The sequence below is a fragment of the Pongo pygmaeus genome, chromosome 5 (genome assembly GCF_028885625.2).
Source record: "Pongo pygmaeus isolate AG05252 chromosome 5, NHGRI_mPonPyg2-v2.0_pri, whole genome shotgun sequence".
In the NCBI taxonomy this organism is placed as follows: Eukaryota; Metazoa; Chordata; class Mammalia; order Primates; family Hominidae; genus Pongo; species Pongo pygmaeus.
The window spans coordinates 3,608,392-3,632,893 of NC_072378.2; the positions used below are offsets into that span (position 1 = coordinate 3,608,392).

General features: G+C 51.8%; 1 protein-coding gene and 1 pseudogene across 1 annotated transcript in view; one reads left to right on the forward strand and one right to left on the reverse strand.

The window, feature by feature from the left end:
• Nucleotides 1–18,478, reverse strand: part of PXDC1 (PX domain containing 1) — a 29,250-nt gene extending 10,772 nt beyond the window's left edge. The window contains exons 1-3 of the mRNA XM_054492228.2: nt 17,904–18,478; nt 4,665–4,756; nt 3,687–3,804 (exon numbers count right to left, since the gene is read on the reverse strand). Of these exons, the coding sequence (XP_054348203.2) occupies nt 3,687–3,804; nt 4,665–4,756; nt 17,904–18,159 (466 nt within the window). The 5' untranslated portion in view covers nt 18,160–18,478. The remainder of the gene's footprint in view (nt 1–3,686; nt 3,805–4,664; nt 4,757–17,903) is intronic.
• Nucleotides 18,479–20,753: 2,275 nt separating this feature from the next.
• Nucleotides 20,754–21,491, forward strand: LOC129038282 (FUN14 domain-containing protein 1-like; annotated as a pseudogene).
• Nucleotides 21,492–24,502: the final 3,011 nt, after the last annotated feature.

Consider the following 24,502-nt stretch of genomic DNA (forward strand, 5'->3'; position numbering starts at 1 on the left):
TTAAAAAGCATTCCTGAAGGGAGGTATCTGCTATGGTGTGGGTGGGTGTACCACCTCGCCACAGGCAGGCACAACTGCTCTAGATTAAGAAGCTCCCTTAGACACAGTGAGGGGCCGGCTAGACTGGGAACAGAGATCGGAAGGTCTGGGGGGTTCAGAGAAAGAACACCAGACTCAGTGACTGGCAGGGCAGAGGAAGAGGAGGAAACACCCAGAGCACTTGAGACCCTCGGCTCTGCAAGGCTGCAAGAGGCCGTACCGCCTGCCGCCTCCTGCAGCAACACCTCTGGGCCCCCAGACTTTGCACTGAGACTGTTAGCCACAGGCTGGTGCAGACTCCATGGTTAGGCAGCCCCAAATGTTAGAACGTGTTCTGTGCTGAGCCAAAGTCACCCACAGTTACTTCTACCCACAGGCCCAGTGCCAGCCCCTACCTGACCCCTTCCCATGGCAGCCCACCAACATCTGAAGGTGGCATCCCCTTCCTCCTAGCTGCCCTTCCACATTTCCTCCCATTCTTCTGACCCCTGCCCGCCAGACACTCTTCTCTGGATGCAATAATTCATCTTGCTGCATCCCGGGGACAGTCTTGACTTGCATAAGGAGGCCAGGACCCCTGCCTTCCTAGACGTGGACACTGCACCTCCATCACACACGGAAGGCCACAGACAGCCGTGGCTGAAACCTGTCCTCAAGCCCTTGCAAAAAGGCAAAGAAAACATACTTTCAACGACAACATGAGACTCTACGTTTCTCCCTGTTAGATTTTGTCTCACTATGCTCGCCCCTTAGGGTCCACGTGGGCCATGTGTTCATCCACATCGCTGATAGAAACGGGAGGCCAGGGCAGGCTGAAGCATGTGCCGGGCACTGTGCCTCAGGAGCTTCTCCATCAGAGGTGGCTCCAGGCAGCTCTAATCTGTCCCTCTCACTCGGGGGCCAGCACCTCCCACAAGGCAAGGCACTAAGAGGACTCTGCTGCTCCTTGATCTCTGGGTTGCCCAAATAGAGCAAAACAAACCAAAACAGAGACACTGGTGCTAGGACTCTCCCCACTCAGACTAAAGAACCAGGCTTCCCCATGCTCCGCACTACAAAATGCAAAATTCAGAGCAATAGACAATTAGGACTCCAGAGCCCTCTGTGAGCCCTCTGAGATGAGGATCCATAGACACTCAGCCAGGATAAAGGACCCAGCCATCCTCACTCTCCTATAAAGGTTCTGGAGACCCAGTGCCAGCTAAAAAGGGGCTCCTGTACTCACTGCTGTTGTCTAAGGGCACATAGGAAGCTATCTTAGGGAGATATCAAAAGCAGCATACCACCCAAAGTGATCTACAAATTCATCACAATCCGCATCAAAATACAAATGACAGTCTTCACAGGAATAGAAAAAAAATCAATCCTAGGCCGGGCGTGGTGGCTAATACCTATAATCCCAGCACTTTGGGAGGCCAAGGCAGATGGATTGCTTGAGATCAGGAGCTTGAGACCAGCTTGGGAAACATGGCAAAACCTCATCTCTACAAAAAATACAAAAATTAGCCTGGCATGATGGGGTATGCCTGTAATCCCAGCTACTTGGCAGGCTGAGGCAGGAGGATCACTTGAGCTGTAACTGCGCCACTGCACTCCAGCCTGGGCAACAGAGGGAGACCCTGTCTCAAAACAAAACAAAACCAACAAACAAAACAACAACAACAAAAATAAGCAAAACAATCCTAAAATGTATACAGAACCACAAAAGATGCCAAACAGCCAAAGCAATCTTGAGCAAAGCCAGAGGCATCACACTATACAACTTCAAAATATACGACAGAGCTACAGTAACCAAAACAGCATGGTACTAGCATAAAAAGACACATAGACCAATGGAACAGAGTAAAGAACACAGAAATAAATCGATATACAGCCAACTGATTTTTGACAAAGGTGCCAAGAACACACAATGAAAACCACCAAAGTGTCTACCAACCAATGAATGAGTAAAGGAAATGTGGTACACATGCACAATGGAATACTATTCAGCCATTAAAAAGAATGAAATGCTGTCATTTGTGGCAACATGAATGAGCCTGCAGGCATTATGTTAAGTGAAATAAGCTAGGCACAGAAAGACAAATGTCACAAGATCTCACCCATATGTGGAATCTAGAGAAGGGGAGATCATAGAAGCAGCAAGTAGAACAGTGGTTACCAGAGGCTGGGGAGGGGCCAGCGGTGGACTGGAAGAGGCTGGTCAGTGAGCCCAAAGTGACAGTGAGAGGAATAAGCTCTGCTGTCTGCTGCACAGTAGGGTGACCAGGGTTAACAGTACCACCTTGTGTATTTCAAAATAGCTGGAAGAGAGGATTTTGAATGTTCTCACCACAAAGAAAAGATGAATGTTTGAGATAATGGAAATGCTAAATACTCTGATCTGATTTTTACACAATATACACATGTATCAAAACATCACACTTTACCCCATAAATATGTACAATAATTATGTGTCAGTAAAAACAAACAAAAAAGTAAAAAACAAAACAAAGCAACAGCCACAGACAGGGTCAGGCATGCCACCACCCTGTGCACACACAATCCTATTAATATCTACAAAACCATCTTCCACTCCAGGTTCCAGAACCTGCCCACCCCACCCAGTTCTCCCAAGCACACAATTCAGAATCCCACCTGTGCTGTGGCCCGTAATCAGCAAGGCCACGTTCACAGCCAACAGCATCAGTCACCCATCCCCATTGTCCTCTGGTCTCCCCATTCCGAGTCAGCTCTGGGCGCAGACCCCCTCTCATCTGCTCTTCTCCCTTGACATCCTTCTGAGTCCTCCATCCCTCCTTCTCCCCTGCTTCCTCCTCCATTCGGAAACAGAATGACGGACACAGGCCCCCTGCTCTCCTTCCCACAGATGCAACATCATGGAGGTGCTCTCCTCTGGCTGAGCCATGTCTCCTCTCATGAGTCTCCCCTTCCCTCCCTGTCCACCAGGCAGACCATGGCAAGATCGCACACAACTGTCACTTCTTATGTCACAAGGTGATTGCCACTTGCTTGGGAAAATCCAGTCCTAGAGACTCCCAGGACAGAGCTCTTTTCCCTACAAAATCCTCCTCATCAGCCTTTGTCAAAATAGTGCTGCAAAAAACAAGTCTAGTGTTCTCATGACACCTGCAACCCAGATCTTAGTAAGTCACCAAACTTGGACTGGCCAAGAGGCCCCAGCTTCCCCTTCCTTCCTTCCTGCGCCAGAAGCCACATTCCCACATCCACGCTAAGGAGACCTAAAGCCGGTGCGTCCCTTTGGTTATGGCTGCCCCTAAAAGCAAGAACAAAATTCAATGCCACATGACATGGGCTGTCTCACTTCCGTAGGCGGACCGGTGGATTCCAATAGTTTGCTTCAAACTCTATCATCACGTGTTTGTTCATCATTATACCATTTCTTATGTGAGTTCCAATTTACATGCCAAACAAACCCCTGAGGACGCAGCAGGAGTGAAAACCACAGGAGGAAACACACTGCTTGGAGGAATCAGGCAACAGCCTCTCCCTGTACATTCACATTTCTCTTGGATTGTCTTTCTGGAAAAGTGTGGCCCAGCCTCATAGACAGCCAACTGTGAGGGTTTCTGTGACGCCTCAGCCTCAACAGCAGTCCCTCCCACCAACGCCTCCTTTGTAGCTCTTACCTGATATTTTGACTGGACTTTGAAAGCTGGGTTGAATTTTATGTACATTATCATTTTTTAACACCTGATCCAGAGGAGATCTTTCGAAGAAGGTGAGCACAACTTCTGATCTAGAATACTGGGGAGAAATACAGGGATTATTAAAAATGAACAGCCTCTACACGCTGGCCCTGTCTGTCTACCAAGAGAGGGGCCCCGCTCCTCCACAGAGGCAGCCTGTGTGATGCAAATGCCCCATCAATGTCCAGATGCTCCCTTGGCTGGCCGCAGGGGCGGGGCTGCCATCAGTGCACAGCCCTCACGTGCTCATGGCCTGGGCAGCTGAAAGGCAAGGCCTCAGCGACCTGGGCAGTGGAGGGAATCATGGCTCCGATGTGCCAGTTTCACTCACACCTCCCTCCCTCTACAGTCAACTGTAGGCTGTGTCCACTCTCCCCATTGGCCAGAAAGAAAGGGAAGCTGCCAGGAGCTAAGGAGGTCTACCTGGCGCTCAAGTCCAGGTTCTTAACCACCACTCACAACGAAGCCCGCAGGCTTACGTGGAAAGGGAGCTGATGGTCAAATCTGGGCAATGTGCCCCGCTGTGCTGACGCCAGCGTTCCGCTTGGTTTCCACATGTCTGTTCTAAAATCCCCTCAGCAAGGCAGTGGATTCTGAGCAGAGGCAGAAAGCAAAGGCCCCCTGCAGCCAGAGAGGCCCCACGCCATTCCACCCATGCCTCCCTGCATCCCTCATTTTCACTCTTTCCCCAGGGAGGAAAAACCAGGGCCACTGGAGCCCACGAAAGCCTTCTTTCTCCTGATTGTACCTGCACACCTCTACCCCATCCCTATCACCTGGTATTTCCAGGGAGGGAACAAAACGGCTAAGTGAGATGGAGCAAGCAAGTCAACTCTCTGGGGGATGGACGCCTTTCGCATTTGGGAGGTGCCAGCGCCTCCCACCTCCCTGCCCAGCCCGGGGCCTGGCCGCACTCACTTTACAGGGCATGCTTATGATCGTCTTCAGCAGCTTCTCCACCTCATTAAGCCTGGTCTCTATGTCGTGGGCTTCCTTTATGGCAACCAGTCCTAGAATTGAGACAGAAATGCTCAAAGTCAGAAGAGCACACCAGGAAACGTGCTCCCAATTCAATACACAACAGGTGCCCACGAACCGCCAGGGCCGTCGTCTGTAATGAGACGTCAGGAATATTCATTCAGCCTTATGCACCTATAGCCCCATTCTGGAAGTCCTGCTCTAAGCCTCATTCAATGTTTCACCTACCCAATGATCCGTTAAGTCTGTGCTACAGTTGGTACTGTCAATCTGAAAAGCAGATGGGAGGTGTAAGATCCCTCCAAGTGGGGCAGCCTGGCAAACTCCATAATCACCCTGGTCACAGCCAGAGCTCAGCCCAGGGTGAATCAGGCCCCACCAGTGTGGTGGCTACAGCCAGGGGTGCTGGCCCAGGACCAGCCCACCCCCAATGACACAGGGTAGGACTCACTCTGCTGGCCACGGCTGCTCAGATCACAGACCCCTGGAAATGGAGCCCCTGTTTAGACCAGTCATTTACATGCCACGTTCACAAGGAAAAAAGTCAGATCTCTGCCTGAGAAAACCAAAGTGGACATGACTCATGCCCCTTTCCAGGAATCTGAGCCTCTGTGCTTCTCGTGGCCACCACATGCCCGAGTGGCTGTCAGGCAGTACAATATTTTATTTTTAAAATACCATAGCTCGAGGCATGAAGGCTCGGGTGCTTTTCTATCTCCCCATGAGAAGTGCAGAGCAGAAGTCTTCCCATCACAGGTTCTATCCCTCGGCTCTGCAGGGATGGGGAAGTAGGTGCCCAAGGACACCGGCATCTCCCCCGCACTTGTGTGACTGAGGCTGACGCAAACGTGCCTGTGAGTGGTGATTAAACCACAAAGGCTTAAGTCCCAGAACTATTAATGGCAAAAACTGTGATTACTGCGATTACTTTTGCACCAACCTATTATGATTGGTCCGGAGACTAAGTTTTTCAGAAGTTCTGGTCTGATTTTGTTTTACAGGGGAAAAGCCTGTTCAGTATTCAAGCAATTTGTTGAATAGGTCTATAAAAGAGATTAAAAAAACATTTCTTAAACTTCCTGACTGAAATTAAGAGGCCCCAGAGCATAGAGTCCATGGAAACTCCCACCAGGGCTTCCCAGACATAGGTCAAAGGCACTTCTGAAAGAGTGTATTACCGCAGGGGCATCCCCATAACTGGGGTCAGTGGGGATCAGTGGAGGCCAAGAACCTTCTCCCCACTTCCTCAAGCACGTGCCAGGTGCCCCTTCGCCTGGTTCACCTGGTATCCCAGCAGGCATCCATGGGGCTGTCTGACCCTGTCCCCTCCACTGACCTCAGCCACACAGGCTCAGGCGGCCAGCTGTGCAGGGCACAAGGGTCCAAGAGGGGCAGGGTCCGTGGTCTGCGACTCAGCCACTGGAAAACCCTGGGGCGTCTGTCCATGTGGCCTGTGCCTACGCCCAAGCACGATGCCCTGGCCGTCACCAGAGGAAGGGGCTGGACGACCCTCTGCCGTCTTCCCCAGCCTCACCCCACCTCCCCGCATGCCGGGCAAGCAGGGTGGAGAAGGAAGAAAAAGAGAAAACAACAAAAGTACCAGACTCTCTGGATGCCTCCTCCCCAAGCCCTGAATTCCTTGCTTAGAATTTCAAATATTTATATACCGCAATCTACATAGAATTTCAAATATTTATATACTACAAGATGTATATATGCACCACTCTTTCAACCAAAATGCTTTGATCCCCTGCTTGCTCAGGGAAGTCTACCAAGGAAAGGGAGGCCAATTCAAAATTCTTAAAACGTTGTTTTTAAAGAGAAGACAATTACATAACTCATTCCCACAAAGTGCTTCTTTATTCTAAGACAAGCAAAACTACTGTTATATTTCAACTTTTATTACAGCTAGAATACTAGCTTCCAGTTGATCAAATGAATGGCACAGTAGTTGTATTCAGTTTACAAGATCGGCTTCTTGCAAAGTCAATGTATCCAGCACATGTATACCCATTTCGTAGGACAGAAAGCATGACCTAACAATGTACAGGTATTGTAGAGGTTTATAATGCTTTTATCTTTGCTTTGCTGACATATCTTTGGCTACATCTTTGACTTAATTAATGTGCAGCTCTTGGTTGGGTTGATAACCTCCAAGGGTAATGTTAGGGAGATAAATATATACTGCGGTACATTGATCTCCTTTTAGTATGGCCAGACTTAGCAAATAAGACACATGATGCCTAATTAAATATGAATTTCAGATAAACAATGGATAATGCAATAGCAGGGACAGACTTACACTAAAAACATATTTGCTGTTTATTTGACATTCAAACTTAACTTTGGGTCCGGTATTTTATCTGCCTACGCTATCTTCTTTGTGACCCATCTTTCAGACTGAACTACAGAAAGGCAAGTGTATCTGGTCAGGCCTCTGGAAACCGTGTTAGGATTTTAGCTGGGCATGCAGATCCTTCATGACCTGATCCTAGCCCACCTACCTCACCAGCTCTGCGCCCTGTGAAACACACCCTCAAGCCAACCTTGAGAAAGAGGCCCTCGCTTCCCAACAGCCTCCAGGTGAGCTGTCCTCCAGCCTCCTCCACCTCCAGGCTCATGATGGGGCAAAGCCCACTTAGGCAAAAGCCACCTGCTCTGTGACGATGGGACTGGCTCCTGCCTGTGGGCTCGGAAAGCCCATCCCACCCTCTACAGCCTCTTGCTCCTCTGCAATAACTGTGCCTTCGCCTGGGGGTCTCCCCAGAGACTAGTGACAGCCATAGGGCAGGAGGCACCGCAGGCTCATCTCCCCGTGACCAACAACCAGCACAGTGCCTGGCCCACGCAAGGGATGCGATGTTCGCTGGCTGTGCTGGCAAAATACACTTGCATCAGATGAGACAGAAGCGGACAGGTGTTAGTCACTCTCCTGTGTGTGCTCCAGCTGCCCTGGGGCAGCACCCCAGTCTCAGTCTTCTCATCATCACCTCAGCCTAACCCCAGACAAAACCGACCAGCAGCAGGCTCTTCGGTCACCAGCCTCGAAGGACAGTCTCGAGGGCCAAGTGGCACTAAAACTGCTGAGCCACGCTGGTTTGATTTTATTTGTGGAAATGTGCAGAACCACATTGCTTCCTTTCACCTGTTTTCATGTTTCTGAATGGAAGCCAAATTGTGTTCCTTGGGTATGTAAACATGCTTAACAACCAAACAAAAGGAGCCTGAGAAAATTTATATGGGGAAAGTGAAGAGCTGGAATCCCTCCCTGCAAGAACAGAAATGATGGGTACTTATTTTTTAAGCTCTAGGATTTTAGTTAAGGGCACATCCATTATTTAATTCCCCATTCCGGCTCCCGGTGGCAACCAAGCTGGCAATCTGGACCAGCTTTCTCAGGACACTGTGGTCCTTTCTCCACGGAGACAGTTCACCTGAATGACAACGAGCGCTGGTCCCTTCCCCAGGAGGGGCTGTAGCTGATTCATGAGGTGATGAATTCTGCTGAACTTACTGAAACCCACCTGACTGACAGCAGCACAGCTGGGCTGCTGCTGCTCCGGCTGCTACCACCACAGCTCCAGAGCACAGCGACAAGAATGCCGCAAGAATGCCGCACCGGGCTGCCTTGAGCAGCAAAGGCCTCCCCGCCCCCAGTCAAGAAGTGACACCGGCAAGAGACTACAGACAGCCTGGCCTTCCTAAAATGCCAACGCTCGTATTTCCCTACTCCCCTTCAATTGTTTTTAAAATGTTTTAAATACACCAAACGGATGGGTGTATTTAATGTGGAAGGAAAACACTTTTTTAAAAAAAACCGTACAACTGTCCACTGGGACCACAGTGCAGAAATAAAAGAAATCTTCATCTTGCAATTTCTGATTGTTTCATATTCACTAAGGTTTCTCAGTTTCACAGCTGGAAACCTCAAACTCCTGCTGCCAGCATGCCAAATTACAAATACTCAAATTTATAAAGAAAAAGTTCTGAGCAGAATCCACGTTGAAGACACTGCTTTATTTTCCAGGAACAGACAAGAACTATGAGTTTAAGAAGTACTGCTTCCCCCAAAGCAAACTATTGCGTGCATTTGCGTTTCTTTCTATCCTACCTGTTGTGCTCTTCCTTTGTGACTCAAGTGCTTTGGCTTCCAAATGTCACCTGTTTTCCAAATGTCACCTGTTTACCATAAGCAACGACTTGAAAACTTGTTTTCAAAACTGCACTTAAATACAACAATTTTAGAACATCTAAAACTTTTGGTTTTCATATTCCAAATATTGTTGATGGCATGACAATTCTGTGGGGTTCCTGTCCGACTTAGTTTTACTGTCTGAGATCGCACGGATGAATACCGCAGGCAGGTGAAGAGGGTTGCCTATTCTCCCAAGCGAACCTTAAAACGGAAAGCAGAGCCGCTTCACTCGGCTCTTTCAGGACTGACCAGCAGGGGGCGCGCGCACTCTGCGGAAAAAGCAGGATGGCGTTCACTGCACTGCACGCTTAAGGAAGTTAGCCTCAGAGTTCACAGCCCCGGAAACTGTTCTAATTTCTGATGAAGAATCACTAATACAACCTCAACTTTAAAAATTTCATCCTACACAATTTGTGACATGAGAATTTCATCCAGATGTAGCCAAACAATTAAGAATTTGAACCCAAAAAATTGGTAACACAATTGTATATAAATTCCAGTGGGCCAACTGGACACATATTTGGGGGCTGAGTATCAACAGCGGGCTGCCAGCGTCACTTTTCTTCCTAAAGGAGTTAGGCCTCGAAAGTTGAAAACACAGCGTTGTATCTGTCAGTTTGGGGATTAGCTGCTTTGTGCAAACACAAACACCTGATTTGTTCTTGGAATCACAACTGAAAGCGCTGGAGGCAGCACAAAGATCTGACAGTGAGAGCCAACATTAACAAACACCGCTTCCGAATCTCAGAAACCTGGGTCCAGAGTCCCACTTTTTTGGGAAGTGGAGGCTTTGGGCTCAACACTTGTGGTAACTGGCCCAGCTTCCTCCAGGGAGGACCTTGGCCATCTGACTCTAGCAGAAGGGCTTCCTGCTGCTGCAATTCTGAAACTAAAGGCAGGATGCTGCTCGGGTGCGCAGGGAGGTCATGCGTTAAAGAGCGTCCACTACCCAAAGAACAGGCCTCTCTGAGCACTCAGAGGACGCGTTCCCACACCCACACAACAGACGGCCCCGGGGAAATGCTCTGCAAAGTGAGCTTTAACAAACTGAGTCAAACCATAAATTACATTTATATTGTTTCCTTTCCATTTAACAAATGTGCCCATCAGCACACTACACAGACGCAGAGGTGAAGTGGGGAACGCAGCCTCATCTTGTGTGCTGCATAGGAGACACACATTCTTTAAAGGTTGAGTATAATACACATTTTGGAAACTAAATATCTAAAATGTTTTAGGAAAACCTTTAAAACTTCCTAAGTACCTGTTTTCTAAATAGGCAGTCAATACTGAAGAAGCAGCGAGTTAAGAACTGACTAGCTGGTTATTCAATGCATAACTAAGCAACCCAAGGAAGTTCTAACTCCCTGGGAACCTGAGGCTGCTCTTCGCTATCCGAGACTCACACGCTTCTGCCTGCGGAATGTCATGCGGTGTAACTGTACAAGGAGAGCGAGATTGCGGCTGTGTGGACGCAAGGACAGAAGGCCTCCCTGACACCTCCACCCTGCGATGCACCAGGGGCGCCCAGCAGCTGGTCCACAGCCACCTCTCCTCTACATCTTTTCAGGAGTGAAAAGCTGAGCTGAGAACACAAGAGGAAGAGATGGAAGTGGCTGAGGAAAAAACAGAACACCTGGAGGACCCAAGCTGGGGGCTGAGGGAAGCCTCTCTTCCTCCCTCTGCAGCAGCGGCTGCCTTCTGTACCTGGGAGGTGGCTCCTAGAGCGACTGGGAAAAAAGTGTTTGACTTAACCTTACTGAGCTCTGCTCTGCTCTTCCCGTAATCCTGCCTTCTCTAGGCCTTTTCATTATTCTCCCCACTAAAAGCCAAATCCCCTTCCTAAATTTTAGACTCAACATTCTCCAACAGCCATCCAGTTAGCCAGTCCGTCCTGCAGCATCACAGGTACCAGGGGGAGCAGCCCACTCAGGCAGGAAGGAAACACTTCAGTCGCTCTTCCCAAAGCACCCATGGCTCCTCCTCCACCAGGCTGGGCATGGATACCATGGCCAACAAGATGGGATCCCGGCCTCCCGGCACGTCATGCTAGCCAGGAGGGCCAACAGGAGGCAAACACAGACCACAAAGTGTCCCCTGCCTGGCAAATCTGGGTGCTAGGAGGATGCACAGCAGGGGATCCCCCCACTCCTAGGCAGGAGGCGGCCTGAAGGGTGAGCAGATATAAGGGTGAAAGGGGTTGGGGAAAGAGGGAGTGAGATGGGGAAGGTGGAGGACAGGGATGGGGAGAGCTGAGACCAGAAAAGGACAAGCAGGGTCTCACAAATCCCGTGAAAGGGCTTTGCCCATGAGGGGCAAGGAGGCAACGGCTTCCCATGGAGGTTCTGGCCACAAGAACTCTGTGCACTTGGCAATTCTTATATTTATTTATTTATCTATTTGAGACGAAGTCTTGCTCTTGTCACCCAGGCTGGAGTGCTGTGGTGCAATCTCAGCTCACTGCAACCTCCGCTTCCAGGGTTCAAGTGATTCTCCTGCCTTAGCCTCCCGAGTAGCTGGGACTACAGGCACGCACGCTACCATGCTCAGCTAATTTTTCTATCTTCAGTAGAGACGGGGTTTCACCATGTTAGCCAGGCTGGTCTCAAATTCCTGACCTCAAGTGATCCACCTGCCTCGGCCTCCCAAAGTGCTGGGATTACAGGCGTGAGCCACCACGGCCAGCAATTCTTTCTTAGGATCAAGCCTAGATCTTAGGATCTTTCTTAGGTAAACCAAGCCTGGCCCACACCCAGCACCAACTCTAGTTTCTGGACCAGCAAGGCCACAGGCCTAGTCCGTAGGGATCCCACTGAAGTCTGCTGGTGACCTCCCTCTTTGTGGGCTCTCTCTTTAGCCAGGGCAGGGGTATTCTCCCAGTGGGTATGGGGGGGACACACCCAGAAGAGGGCGGGCACATGAGTGGGCCAGTCCTGCCAAGCGGCTCGCTACTCTCAGGAGCCAGCCTCCAGCACTCTCCTGCAGACCGCAGACCACTGTCATCAAGGGGACATGGCAAGTGCCAGGGCAAAGAGCAAATGGTCCCAAAGCCAGCAGCCCATATGTGTCCAGCTTGGTGCTGGGCACTCTACGGATACCACTGCTTTCGGTACTCACAACCGCCCTGCATGCGGATATTATTACTGCTATAGCATCAACAGTGCACCTGAGGCTTGAGGAACTTGCCTGGAATGACTTGCAGGTGGCAAAGCCAGCATCCAATCCCCCAACCCCACCTGTCTGGGTCCAAAGCCAGTGCTTTCAGCCTGAGCCTGACCCCTCCTATTAAGGCCTGACTGTGTTCTCAGGTGGGGAGATCCCTGAGCCTGACCCTTCTCACTGTAATTGAGCTGTGTCCCAGGTGGCTGACCCCCAAGCTGACCCGTCCTACCATGACCCAGCTGTGTCCCAGGTGGGTGACCCAGCAATCTGGCAGGGCCTTGATCTTCTATGGTGAGACTGAGAGCTGCCACCTATCAAAGTATGAACTGCAAGCTCTTCCCTCCCCCTCTGCACCCGCTGTCTACCATGTGTTTTCTGCTGAGTCTAGGTTAAACATCAGCAAGGTTTCTTAACAATGGGAAGAAACCCTTGCAGGTGTAAGTTGGCAAAAGAGTTACGTGGTCTGTCTGATGTCCCCATTTCCTGTGGGATGGGGCAAGAGGGGGCACAGCTAGAGGTGTCTGTCTGCAGAAGAATGTCACCACACATGGTGTGCGCTCAGCTCCTCTCGCCACCAAGCAGGGAGCTCAGATCAAGGTGCTCCTGAGCTGAGTCCCTGGCCTGTTCTGTGAGAAAGCTGCAGCTTTTCAGTGCCAACTGCCACTGTGAAAGGCAGTAGCCCTGGGAGCAGGTCTGTCTGTGGAAGTGTCCAGACTCCAGCTAGAAAGTGAACTCAGGTGTCGCCTGTGGCCCAGGGGCTCAGTCTAAGATCTGTCGGGGGCAGCAAACGAAATGCAGCTCAGTGGCCATTTACGGAAAAGGAAGAGGATCCCAGGTACAGCAGCATGGGGGAAGCAGAGCGGACGGTGGGGTTTGGGCTTGGGAAAGAAAAGCAAAACAGAGGGAAGAAAGAGGAAGAGGAGGCTGTGTGAAGGTGGGTGGCCCCATGGGAGCCCTGGCAGGGCACCCCCAGTGCAGGGTGACTTGGCCAGGTCAAGAGAGTCAAAAATAGGTCTATGAGTCAGAAAAGAAGATCCAAGTCCCCTGAGAAGTAAAACTGCCCCTCTGGGTGGGGCAGAATGACGCAGGTGAACTCTGCACGGGGGTGGAGCTGTGGTTGAAGGCAAAGGGCAGGCCCACCCAGCACCCCACTTGCAAGAGCCCACTGGATGGGGCAGAGATGGTGCCTCTGTGCCCCTGCTCTGCTGCCCGGGACTGGTGTGGCCCATGATCATTTTTTAGCCACTGTCACTAAGAAAGTAAACTCCGTGGCTTTGCAGTTTGCCATCCGGTGGGATTCTCCCTTATGTTTCAGAGTAACACAGGGCTTCTCCCCTCACTGTCCACCCGAGAACAGCATGAGTAGGTTCAGGCCCTGGGATCAAAGCACGCATCTTCCTCAAGCTATCAGGGTTGTGGGAGTCTGGCGGTCACATCTGTGTCCAGCCCTTTTCTAGTAATGTCCCAGATGCCAGTCCCCTGGTACTCGGATCTCAAGTCTAAGAAGACTGTCTCCTAGCATGCGGGTAGATGAACGCCTTTGGTGATGAAGGTGAGCACAGGCAGGTACATGAGCACCACACGGGCTGGCGGGCTCGTGATCATGGCCTTACTAAGAGAAAATGCTAAAATGCCGCCTCCCAAGCTGCCCTCCTGAGCCACCTCCTCCCCGACGCCAGCTCTCCTGCCGACTCCCCCATGGCAGCAAATGGCAATCCTGCCAGTCCTGCACCACAGGCTGAAAACTCTGGGGTCATCTGCACACTCCTCCACACCCCACGTCTGGCCCGGCAGTGCCCCTGTGGCTCTCCCTCAATGCAAATCAGCGTTCACCCACTTCTCCCACCTGCTCTGCTGCACCAGGGCCCAGCACCTGCCTCCCTGCCTCCCCCACTCTTTCTCAGGACAGCAGCCCGAGTTTGAGTCAGGCCAAATCACCTCTCTGCTCACAGCCCTCTCTGAATAAGAGCCCAAATGTGACCACGAGCTTCCTCCCTCCCTTCCTGAGCAACAGTCTCCACACCACCCACCTCCTCACTCCCCAAACCCACCAGGCACATGCCGGCCTCAGGGCCTTTGCACCTGCTCTTCCACTGCCTAGAATCGACTCCCCCAGGCACCCAATGGCTTGATCCCCACTTTCCTTCATGTCTCTCTTCAAAGGTCACTTGTCCTTGATCGACCCGTCTAAACGCAAAACCCCTCCCCTGCTCCCGTAAGTCGGAGCCCCTTTCTTTGCTTACTTATTTTTCCTTTTGAACGTGTATCACTATCTAATGTATTTGTTACTTGTTTATCTTGTTTACTATTAGATTTCTCCCAACCAGAATATAAGAATCCTGAGGGCAGGGATGTTCTTGGTCTCCTAATCACTGCTGTGCCACCGTCACCTATACATGTGGTAGGCATTATGCAGATATTTGATGGAATGAATGTAAAAGCAAAATGTTGATTGTACAGCTACTAAGAATGAAAGACCACCTGACTACTCGGGAACACAATCTGTTGCTGCAGTGGTGACCTGGTTGGCTCAGACATCACAAAGCCTGAAACTATAGAAACAACGATCAAAAAAGTCTAGGAGCCTCAAAATGCCAATAAGGAAATTCAACATGTTTATGTTTTAAAGCATAAACCTTCCTGGATGCGAGAAATGTAAATAAAGGGTAACCCTGAACCATGTTAGGTATCGCACAGAGGGGACTGAAATGAAAGACTTGGGCCCACTGGTGTTAAGAGTCTGGAAAACACAAGAACGGAACACCTTGGTAACCTGGCGACAATATCCCCAGGAAACAGCTAGCTCCCTCCCTTAGGGCTGGGGGACAAGAAAGGGAGAGGGGCATATCCAATCTGGATGGAGAAGAAGGTCGGGTGGGAGATGAGAGTGCGAGGAAAGGGGCGAGAGGACAGAAGCTGGGCAAGTCCTGAGGTCAGCCAGGTCCGACCTCACCCAAACAGAAGGCCAGGAGAGTGCGCTAGTGAGCACTGTGCCTCCACCCCAGGCAGGGGTTGACATATCCCTACAGATGTGTCACTGCAACACATACAAGGCCCAGGGATGGCCTCCAAGCACCACTCCACAGTGTGTGTGTGCAGAGAGAGAAAAAGCACATTCTCCCCCACTGCAGTACTCAAGGGACCAAGAAAAGGGCTCAGCATCCCTTTAATTGCTAGCAGATTCAAAGCTGCAAGTGGGGCCAAGGCTCCCACACCCTCCAAGGGTGTGCAGTCAGACACTTCCAAGAGTCACCAGCCCACTGCCAGCAGAAGCTCAGAAATCCAGATTTCCTCACAAATCTCTTAAAATGGAAATAGAGAATGCAAATCTAACCAGTCCCAGAAACAGTTCAATACATGTAAACTGGAGAATCTGATAGGGAATTATGCAGAGAAAAGCTGGCATTGCAGCACAGCAAAGCACACACATCTGGCTGCCTTTTGTGTTTATAGTTTGTATATCCAGATAATCTTTTTATGCAAATAATAAATCTGCATGGAAATAAGGTGCAATCTGCTTTTACATTACTGGGATATATTTTACTTGGCAAACAATTTTCCTGGACTTAAAAGGATCAAAGAAAGGGAAAGGACTTCCTTGGCGCTGCACAACAAAACTCAAGTGGTGCTGGGCAGGGACCAACTAACTGCCCCTCAGAAAACCAAGGACTAGAATGAAGGCAGGGCTTATGGTCCCGGCTCTGGTCCCAGGCTCCCCTCTTCACCCCCTACAGGGGGTGCCAGACTGTCCCCAGCAGAGAGAGCAGCTCCAACAGTTCCACAGTGTGCTGTTAGAAAGTCCTTTACACCCAACCGCTGGACCTCACACTCACCGCCCACCAGCCCTGCCACCATCACTCTGACCCCTATTTCTGATTTCTGTTCCCCTTGAGGTACTTGGAGGCAGCTATCATATCCCTTCTGAGTCTTTTCTCCACGGTAATCGCCCGCGTCTTCAACCTTTCTTCACTCTTTGGAGCCACTCTTGCGTGTCCACACAACTTGTGACCACGTAACGGACCCAGCACAACTAGGATGACAGCAAAAGAGGCGGAGCCAGGGTGTGTGCAGGGCAAGTGGAGTTCCTCACACGCCCCTCCCTCCTGCTCCAGGTGAGGTATTTCCACCAGCGTGGATGCGATTGAAACCACACCCTCTTTCCACCGTCTGGCCCAACCCCAGCCAGAAGCAGCTGATGCGATAGTAACAATGACAACTGGCATTTATGGAGAAGCTGCTCCTGTTAGATCCTCTATCATGCCTTTCAGTCCTCACAAACGTCAGAGGCCACAAGTACAAAGTTACAGGTGGGGAGCCCCACGGGGATCCTGCTGCAACCAGCCTGCCTGGGGTCACGGAGCTCAGACGCCTGACCACAGTGAGGCTGAGGGACTCCAGTGTGTTTAAGCCTCGTTCCAGGAAAGGTCATTGAATAAACCGCTCTTCCTTCACGATGCTTTCCTGATTTGGGCATTGATTTGTTAAATTTAAAATATCATAACAAACAGCAAATCCAAGGAAAACTGCTTAGATGCTTGAAATCACACCCAACTGTCTGGAGAACAGCTATAAATGTGAGGCTCTGGGGAGCAGAGGGAGGCCTGAAAGGCGGGCCTTCTCCCTCAGGGCCCCAACTCGCTGGCTGTGGGAGCCCTTCCAAAAGATGTGTCATGAGAACTGAGCTTATTATCCACGTATTTCTCACACTGGGGTTGGGGCCATCGCCAGGGGAAAGCACAGGTTATCTCAAGACCGCAGCCAGACAGGAGGCTGGGGAGACTTGGACAGGCCACCCTCTGCTTCAGTAACTTGGCCCCAAGCTTTCAGGAGGTCTCTGCTTAGAGGAGGATTGCAGAAAGGAAGGCTGCTGGGCCACTGTCCCAATGCTCCGAGCTACAGGTGGTCACACATGGAGGCGGGTGGGACCTGCTCGAAAGTCCTCCAGTCTTCCCGCCCCTTCTCCCCTCCCGGCCCTCCCAGGCGGCCCCTCTCCCCGGCCTGCCCCCTCCACCCCGCAATTCTTCCCGTCTCAACTCCAGTCCCTCTCTCCTGCGTCCTCCCGGCTTCCACCCCCTCAGCTTGGCCTCCAAAAGAAAGATCGGGCAGAGCCGTAGGAAAAGGGAAGCCACCGCGGTTTCTGAAAACAAGAATTCCCGCGAGCCAGGACGGTCACAAGGCCGGGGAGGAGGCGGCGCAGCTGATCAAACGCGAATGGGGACCAGCCCTGGCGGGGGTGCGGGGGGGCCCTGGCTGTCCGCGGCAGCCGCGGGCGGGGCGGCCCCTCCGAGGAGGGACGGAAGGGCTGCGTGGCACCTCGCGCTCGAAGACCAGGGGCGCGCCCTCGGCGGGGAGAACTCGGGGCGGCTGCCAGACCCGACGCGACCCCCGGCTCGGACCCTGCGGTTCACTGCTCCCAGACGCTTTCCCAGTGCGCCCGCCCGCCGGCCCTCGGGAGGTACTGGGCAGGGGCTAGGGCCGGGCCGACCCTGTGAGCCGCTCAGCCCCGGGCGCCCCCGCCCTCCTCGGAAGTGACTCGTCCTCAGGGACAGTCCGGCGCCCGCCCTGCCGGCCTCGGCCCCTTTCCCGCCGCCCCATTTGGCTCCTCCGCCGGGGACGCCCCCAGGCTGGGCAGGCCGGCTCCCCGTCCCCCTAACCCCGCCGCCCGGGCACTCCTCGTCTGCGGGCGCGGGGTCCAAGTGTCCCCTGTCCAGGGCGGGCAGGAGGGAGAAGTCGCAATCTCGGTTGAAGTCTCCTCCCCGCCTCCTTCGTGCAGTTCAAGGCTGCCTCGGCCCCGCGCCCCTCCCGCGTCCCCGGCCCCGCACCTTGCCGCAGCGGCCCCCGCGCCAGCTCGGACCGGTCCTCGGGGAAGGCGTCGCGCAGGCGCTGCCACAGGCGGCCCAGGTCCGCCAGGCTGCGGTGCAGGTAGAGCACGCTGCGGTCCGACCACTCCGTGCGGATCTCGAAGAACTCCTCTTCGTCGCCGCGCCGGCTGACGATGAGCCTGCGGATGCCGTTCACCCAGCAGCCGCGCACGAACATGTTCACGAGCGACGTGCCCTCAAACACCGCCGAGGCCATGTCGCACGCATGCCCTCGCCAAGGGCGCCCCGGCCCCGCCGCCCGCCCGCAGGAGGCGCGCCCCGGCTGGGGTCGTCCCGGGTCTGTCCGTGGCCGGGGTCGTCCGGGGCCGGAGTCGTCCGCGATGCGTCCGGGCCGGAGTCGTCCGGGGTCCGCCCGGCACTCCAGGAGGCTGCGTGCGGCCCGCGTTCGGGGCGGCGCGGCGGCGAGTGGCTCGGGCCGGCCGGGCGCGGCTTTATAAGGCGCTTCCCATCGCGGGCGGCGCGGTAGTCGACGTCGAGGCCAGGCCGCGTCCGCCTCCCGCCCGCCTCCCGCGGAACGGGCGCCGCGGGCCGCCCTGGAAAGGAAGAGGTCCGGCTGGCCGCGCCCCCGCCGCCTCCGCAGAGACCGCGCTGCTGCGGCCACGGGAACCCCCGGGGCCGGGAGCCGGGCCGCGTCCCAAGCGCTCGCCCCCGCCTCGCGCCCGCCGCGCCTCCTCTCGCGGCCCCGGAGCCGCAGGTCGGTGACTGGACCAGCCGGGAAGGGAGGCGGGGCGGGCCCTGCTTGCCAGGCGCTCGGCGCAGACTTTTTTCTCTTTCCGTTTCGCGATCCTCGGGACCTCCCAGGGCTGGGAGCTGCGCGCCCCACCCGGCCCGCAAGGGGATGGCAACTACCGGGGGTCCGGAGGCGGGGCTGCGAGTGTTGGGGCGGGGGGCGCGGGCCGGGCCGAGCGCCGCCCCGACCCGCCCCGACGAGGACCCAGGCCAGTCCGGCCCGCCCCGGGTTCCCTCCGTGCCCCGCGTCCTCCCGCGCATTCCGGTCATGCCTCAGCCGCGCCAAGGCCCGGGACGCGGCCGGACAGACCGCGGGGCAGCCCTCGGAGAAGTGGGAAGAGGGGAGAAAACAGTGGCGAAAAGAAGGTCTCCTGGGAAAGAGCGCCCTGGAAAGCCGGACGCCGTGGGTGCGCTTGAGGGGCCTCAGGAGTGGACTTGGGGAAACCGCCTGCCCTTAAAACTGACTCAGCGGCGCGTTCCTGAGGCCGTTCCTAGTTGGAAGACAATTAATAGCACTTGTTTAAGAATTACAAGTTAGTTCCAGAAATGAATCGAGTGACCTCACAGCGTGTAGGCAGGGGTGGGAGAGCCAGGGTGAGCCCCTCACCTCACCCCACCCCCGCCCCGGCAGCGCTCTAGAAAGCCTCTAAAGCCCAGCGCTGCGCGGAAATGTTGGAGGCCCAAGGCAGGTGACCTGTCTGGACTCAGACCCGACCCAGATGTCCCCCCAGGTCCCTACCACTCAGTCCCACCTGCCTCGACTCAGTCCCGACCCAGATGACACCCCCCCCCCCCCACCCCAGCACGACCAGCTTTTATTCGGACTGTGCCAGCGACTTGCAGATAGCATAGCTTCAGAGTTCCTCACCTGGTCTGGGGCGGTGAACAGGTCAAGATGGAGAGTGTCAAGAGAGACTTTTGCTTTGTCTATGATGTTCTTATATAAACTTGTTAATTAAATGAACGCATATGTTTCCTGTGTAATTTTGTATAGGGGAATAGGGGCCGTGGGAACTGGAAGTAAACAGCCAGTGTGCCAGCAGCTCTTGACTCTAGGTGGTGGGAATAAGTGCCATTGTAACCACAGGACAAGCCCAAACGGGGCTTACTCTGTTCATAACAATGTTGAGTTACCTTGCAGGTATAACAGAGCCCAAAACTCTTAAGTCACAAAGCCCCACGCATGCACCATAGAAAAATGTTTGATCTCTGACAAACATCCAGAACCGACTATTCGTCTCCTTGCAACGAAGAAGACTGGGACATGATTGGTACCCGAACATTCGAACTCTCAGAAGGGAAGGTTCTCTTGGCCCAGAAGATAGGGGCTAAAATCCACCTCAACATACCGTACCATAAATGGCCAAATTTGAAGGCCTTCAAACAGATCCTGCCCAGCCAACATTTCTAAGTCCTTTCCTTCGCCCTCTGCTTCCTTAAAACTTGCCCCAGACCCCAAATCAGGGAGGAAGATTTGAATCTGCCTCCTGTCTCCTGGCTGGCTGGTCTTGCAATAACGCCTTTCTTTTCTCAAAGGCAGTACCATGGTATTGCTTCTGTGTACATTGATTGAGCAGTGAGCCTGAGGCAGGAAAATAGGGTCAGGAGGCAGGGAACATAAGGCCAATTCACACTTCGGCTATAACAGGAAATATCCACTCCATAGGGCGTATGCTGTAAATGACTTTGTAACTTTACTTCATTCTCTGCATTTACATAGAGCGTAAGTGAAGTAACTAATGGAATCATCTAGGGGATATTTAAACTTCCAAAAATTCTGTAACCGGGGACTTTGAGCCCCTGTGTTCAGGCCACTCCCACACTGCGGAATGTACTTTCGTTTTCAATAAATCCCTTCATTCCTTCCTTGCTTTGTTTGTGCGTTTTGTCCAATTCTTTGTTCAAGATGCCAAGAACCTGGACGTCCTCCACCGGTGACAAGCCCATTTGCTTAATAAGATTATTATTTTCTTCTCAGTATTTTTCTGTTACTTATTTTCTGAAAGTGTCAGGAAGAGGAGGGCAGGCAGGACCACCCCAAAATAGGCCACCTGTGGTATCATGGTGACTTCTAACCCCAGCCCCCAAGAATATGAAAGTGATGACGACTCTTATGAAGTGTTGGATTTAACTGAGTATGCAAGAAGACATCAGCGGTGGAATCGAGTGTTTGGCCCCAGTTGGAGACCTATGGTGTTACAGAGAAATACTCAGTAGCTACCCAGATTGGAATGTGTGGCGTGACAGGCTGGTATGCAGGATTTTTGCTCCCAAAAGTTGGGAAGGTTGCAGCAACTGCAGTGACTTCCAGATTGACTGGAAGAGAATTGAAAGAGACGTACACAAAGCAAAAAGACACACTAAGGGCCGGGCATGGTGGCTCATGTCTGTAATCCCAGCACTTTGGGAGGCTGAGGCGCGTGGATCACCAAGTCAGGAGATCGAGACCATCCTGACCAGCATGGTGAAACTCCGTCTCTACTGAAACTACAAAAATTAGCTGGGCGTGGTGGTGGGCACCTGTAATTCCAGCTACTTGGGAGGCTGAGGCAGGCGAATCGCTTGAACCCAGGAGGCAGAAGTTGCAATGAGCCGAGATCGCGCCACTGCACTCCAGCCTGGTGACAGAGCAAGACTCCATCTCAAAAAAAAAAAAAAAAAAGACAGACTAAGAAATGAGCAAATAAAGCAGCACATGAAATCAACAATACAGTTGAAGAAGCAACTGACCTTATCAAACAGAACATTGTGATATCCAGTGGATTTGTGGGAGGCTTTTTGCTAAGACTTGCATTTTAAGGACATGAATGGTCTACCATAGTAGACTTAGCTATGAGAAGTGGCGGCAACACAGTGTCCTCTCTCAACAGTACGTGCTGCCAGATCTCAGAAAAACAACTAGCTGGACAATACTGAACTCACAAGTTAGCATTTTGCCATCTGGAGCCTGGCAAACTGGTATTTGCTGTAAAACAACTTATATGGTATGTGAACAGTAGTAGTTCTGAGCAAAACGTGGCTTTTATCATTTTTAAAAAATTGCTTCTCTTTAGAATTAGCCTATAAAATATCACCATTGGTTGTAGATATGGAGAGAAAAGAAACTGCTACATTTATTGCCTGGTGAAATATTAATCCTTTTTTATTTAAAAAAGATGTTCTGGCTTGGTGCGGTGGCTCACACCTGTAATCCCAACACTTTGGGAGGCCAAGGAGGGAGAATCATCTGAGGTCAGGAGTTCAAAACCAGCCTGGCCAACATGGTGAAACCCTGTCTCTACTAAAAATACAAAACAACGAGCTGAGCGTGGTGGAGGGTGCCTGTAATCCCAACTACTCGGGAGGCTAAGGCACAAGAATCACTTGAACCCAGGAGTCAGAGGTTGCAATGAGCTGAGGTTGCGCCACTACACTCCAGCCTGGGTGACAGAGTGAGACCCTGTCTCAATAAATAAATAAATAAAATGTTCTTCATTATGGTTTATGGTATAATGACAATAATTTTAAAATCTGTATTATAGCTTCAATATTAGGACTGACTTTTTTTAAAGATATGTTTGCAATAAATTGAAGAACTGCAATGCCCCTTTGTGGAAAGCTTTAGAAATGATATAATTATTAAAGATATTAAATAGACAAAAAATAATTTTCTAATAATGATGATAATAAAAGAATCTCTGAAGTGAGTATTAGAAGTTCTGACTACTTCTAACTATTGTTCCTACCCAGCCACTGATGAACTCCAATCATATAGTCTCAAACTGCTCACTTGATGTTTCTTTGCCTCCATTTGCCTTTCCGTGAAATGGGAATTTCAAACAAAAATTAAAAAGCCCACGACTGTTGTGAGGACAAATAAAATGGTACATGGCTGAAAGTGTGCAGTAAACACCTTTGAGGACTTGTGTTATATAAATGTCAGTAACAGATACAGAGGAGACGAGTGGTTTCGGGTTGTAAATCCAGCTGATGAGCTGGTTCATTGCGGGAGGCTACATAATAGAATGGAGAACAAAGAGGAGCTCTCTGGGTCACCTGCGCATCTTCCAAGCCTGGTTTAGAATTACAAAGGTGTAGCCAAGGAGGAGCCCTGTTGTAGGTAAGATCTTTGGAAACCAGATACTTCAATCCGATTAATAAGAGTAAATAATGAGAATAAAAGACTTCATGAAACCCAAGGCCTTTTCTTCTGAGGGGGTGTTGGGGTGTCCTGTTTATTTTTCTTCAGTGGTGGTTTTGTTTGGATTTAGATTTTTTTTAAGTTCTGTGTGTTCTCCCCAGCCCTCAAAGTGAACAGCAAGACAATGCAAAAGCCCAGGAGGCATCCATCCAGCTCTCTGTCTGTGACCTACTCATCTGGCATCTGACAACACAATAGGGAACTCCGCGTTGCTATAGTCTGAAAAAGATTAACTTCTAGAGCCAGGAGGTGAGCAGTGAGTGTGGGGTGGGAGAGGAGATGCTCGCCTCAGGGCACCCTAACCCCACAGGTTCCACTATTTGTAACCCCCACTCCCACCCCACCTACTTTACCTCCCCCAACCCCTAAAGGGAGAGCTAAAGAGGGTCTTTTTTTTTTTTTTTTTATCACTGTCTGTGCTTGCAAGGAGTTTGGAGCCTCATGTGATTGACAAGCTGTTCACAAGAGCACCATGATTTGCATGTTGAGTTCTGCCTCACCAGTTGTTCTAGACACGGCAAGATAGTTCAGTGAGCTTCCCACAAAACTGCAGCTCTTGGCCAGGCGCAGTGGCTCACGCCTGTAATCCCAGCACTTTGGAAGGCTGAGGCGGGCAGATCACGAGGTCAAGAGATTGAGACCCTCCTGGACATGGTGAAACCCCATCTCTACTAAAAATACAAAAGTTAGCTGGGTGTGGTGGTGCACACCTGTAGTCCCAGCTACTTGAAAGACTGAGGCAGAAGAATCGCTTGAACCTGGGAGGCGGAGGTTGCAGTGAGCCGAGATCGCACCACTGCACTCCAGTCTGGCAACAGAGCAAGACTCAGTCTCAAAAAAAAAAAAAAAAAAAAAACTACAGCTCTTTTCTGTTTCTCTTCAAAACAAAAGGGATGGAACCTCAGAGTTGTGAATGTTTTCAGATACAGTAACTGATTTGATCCTCACAACAGCCCAAGGGGACAGGGAGGAGATCCTTGTTCCTTAGATTCAAGAAACAAGGCTGCAAGAGGGTCTGGAGAGGCCCTGGGTGGAGGGCTAGTCCCACACCAAGGCCCTGCTTGCCCGGGCCCCTGCAAATCCACTCACTGGTCCGGCCCGGGTTCCAGCGCACTGGTGTTCATGGTCTCCAACGGCCCTGTGCCTTCCCCAGGGACCTGCTCACAGGCCCTCAGTGTGGAATGCCTGCCACCCCTGCCCTGGACTGCTCATTCCCATTCTTCCTTTAGACCAGTGGTTTTCAAACTCTCCAGTGCCTGTGAATTTCCTGGGAACTTGTTACAAAGTAAATTCTGATTCAGGAGGCCTGGGTGGGGCCTGAAATTCTGCGTTTCTGCTGGGCTGCCAGAGCTCATGACCATCTGCCGGCCACTGAGCAGCAAGGCAGATCCTAGCGTAGGCCTCGCTTGGTCTGGGATGTGTCAGGAGACACTATTATACCATCTCCTGGTGCCCTGCATTGGTTCATAATTATAATGAGTGTTTGTTGTTTTCCTGGCTGGGGTGTAATCTCTACGAGGGCAGGGACTACAGAATTGTCTCATTCCTATTCGTATTTCCAGTGCCCAGCACAGTGCCTGACACATGGTAAACGCTCACTAAATACTTATCAAATGGATAAGTGAGTGAA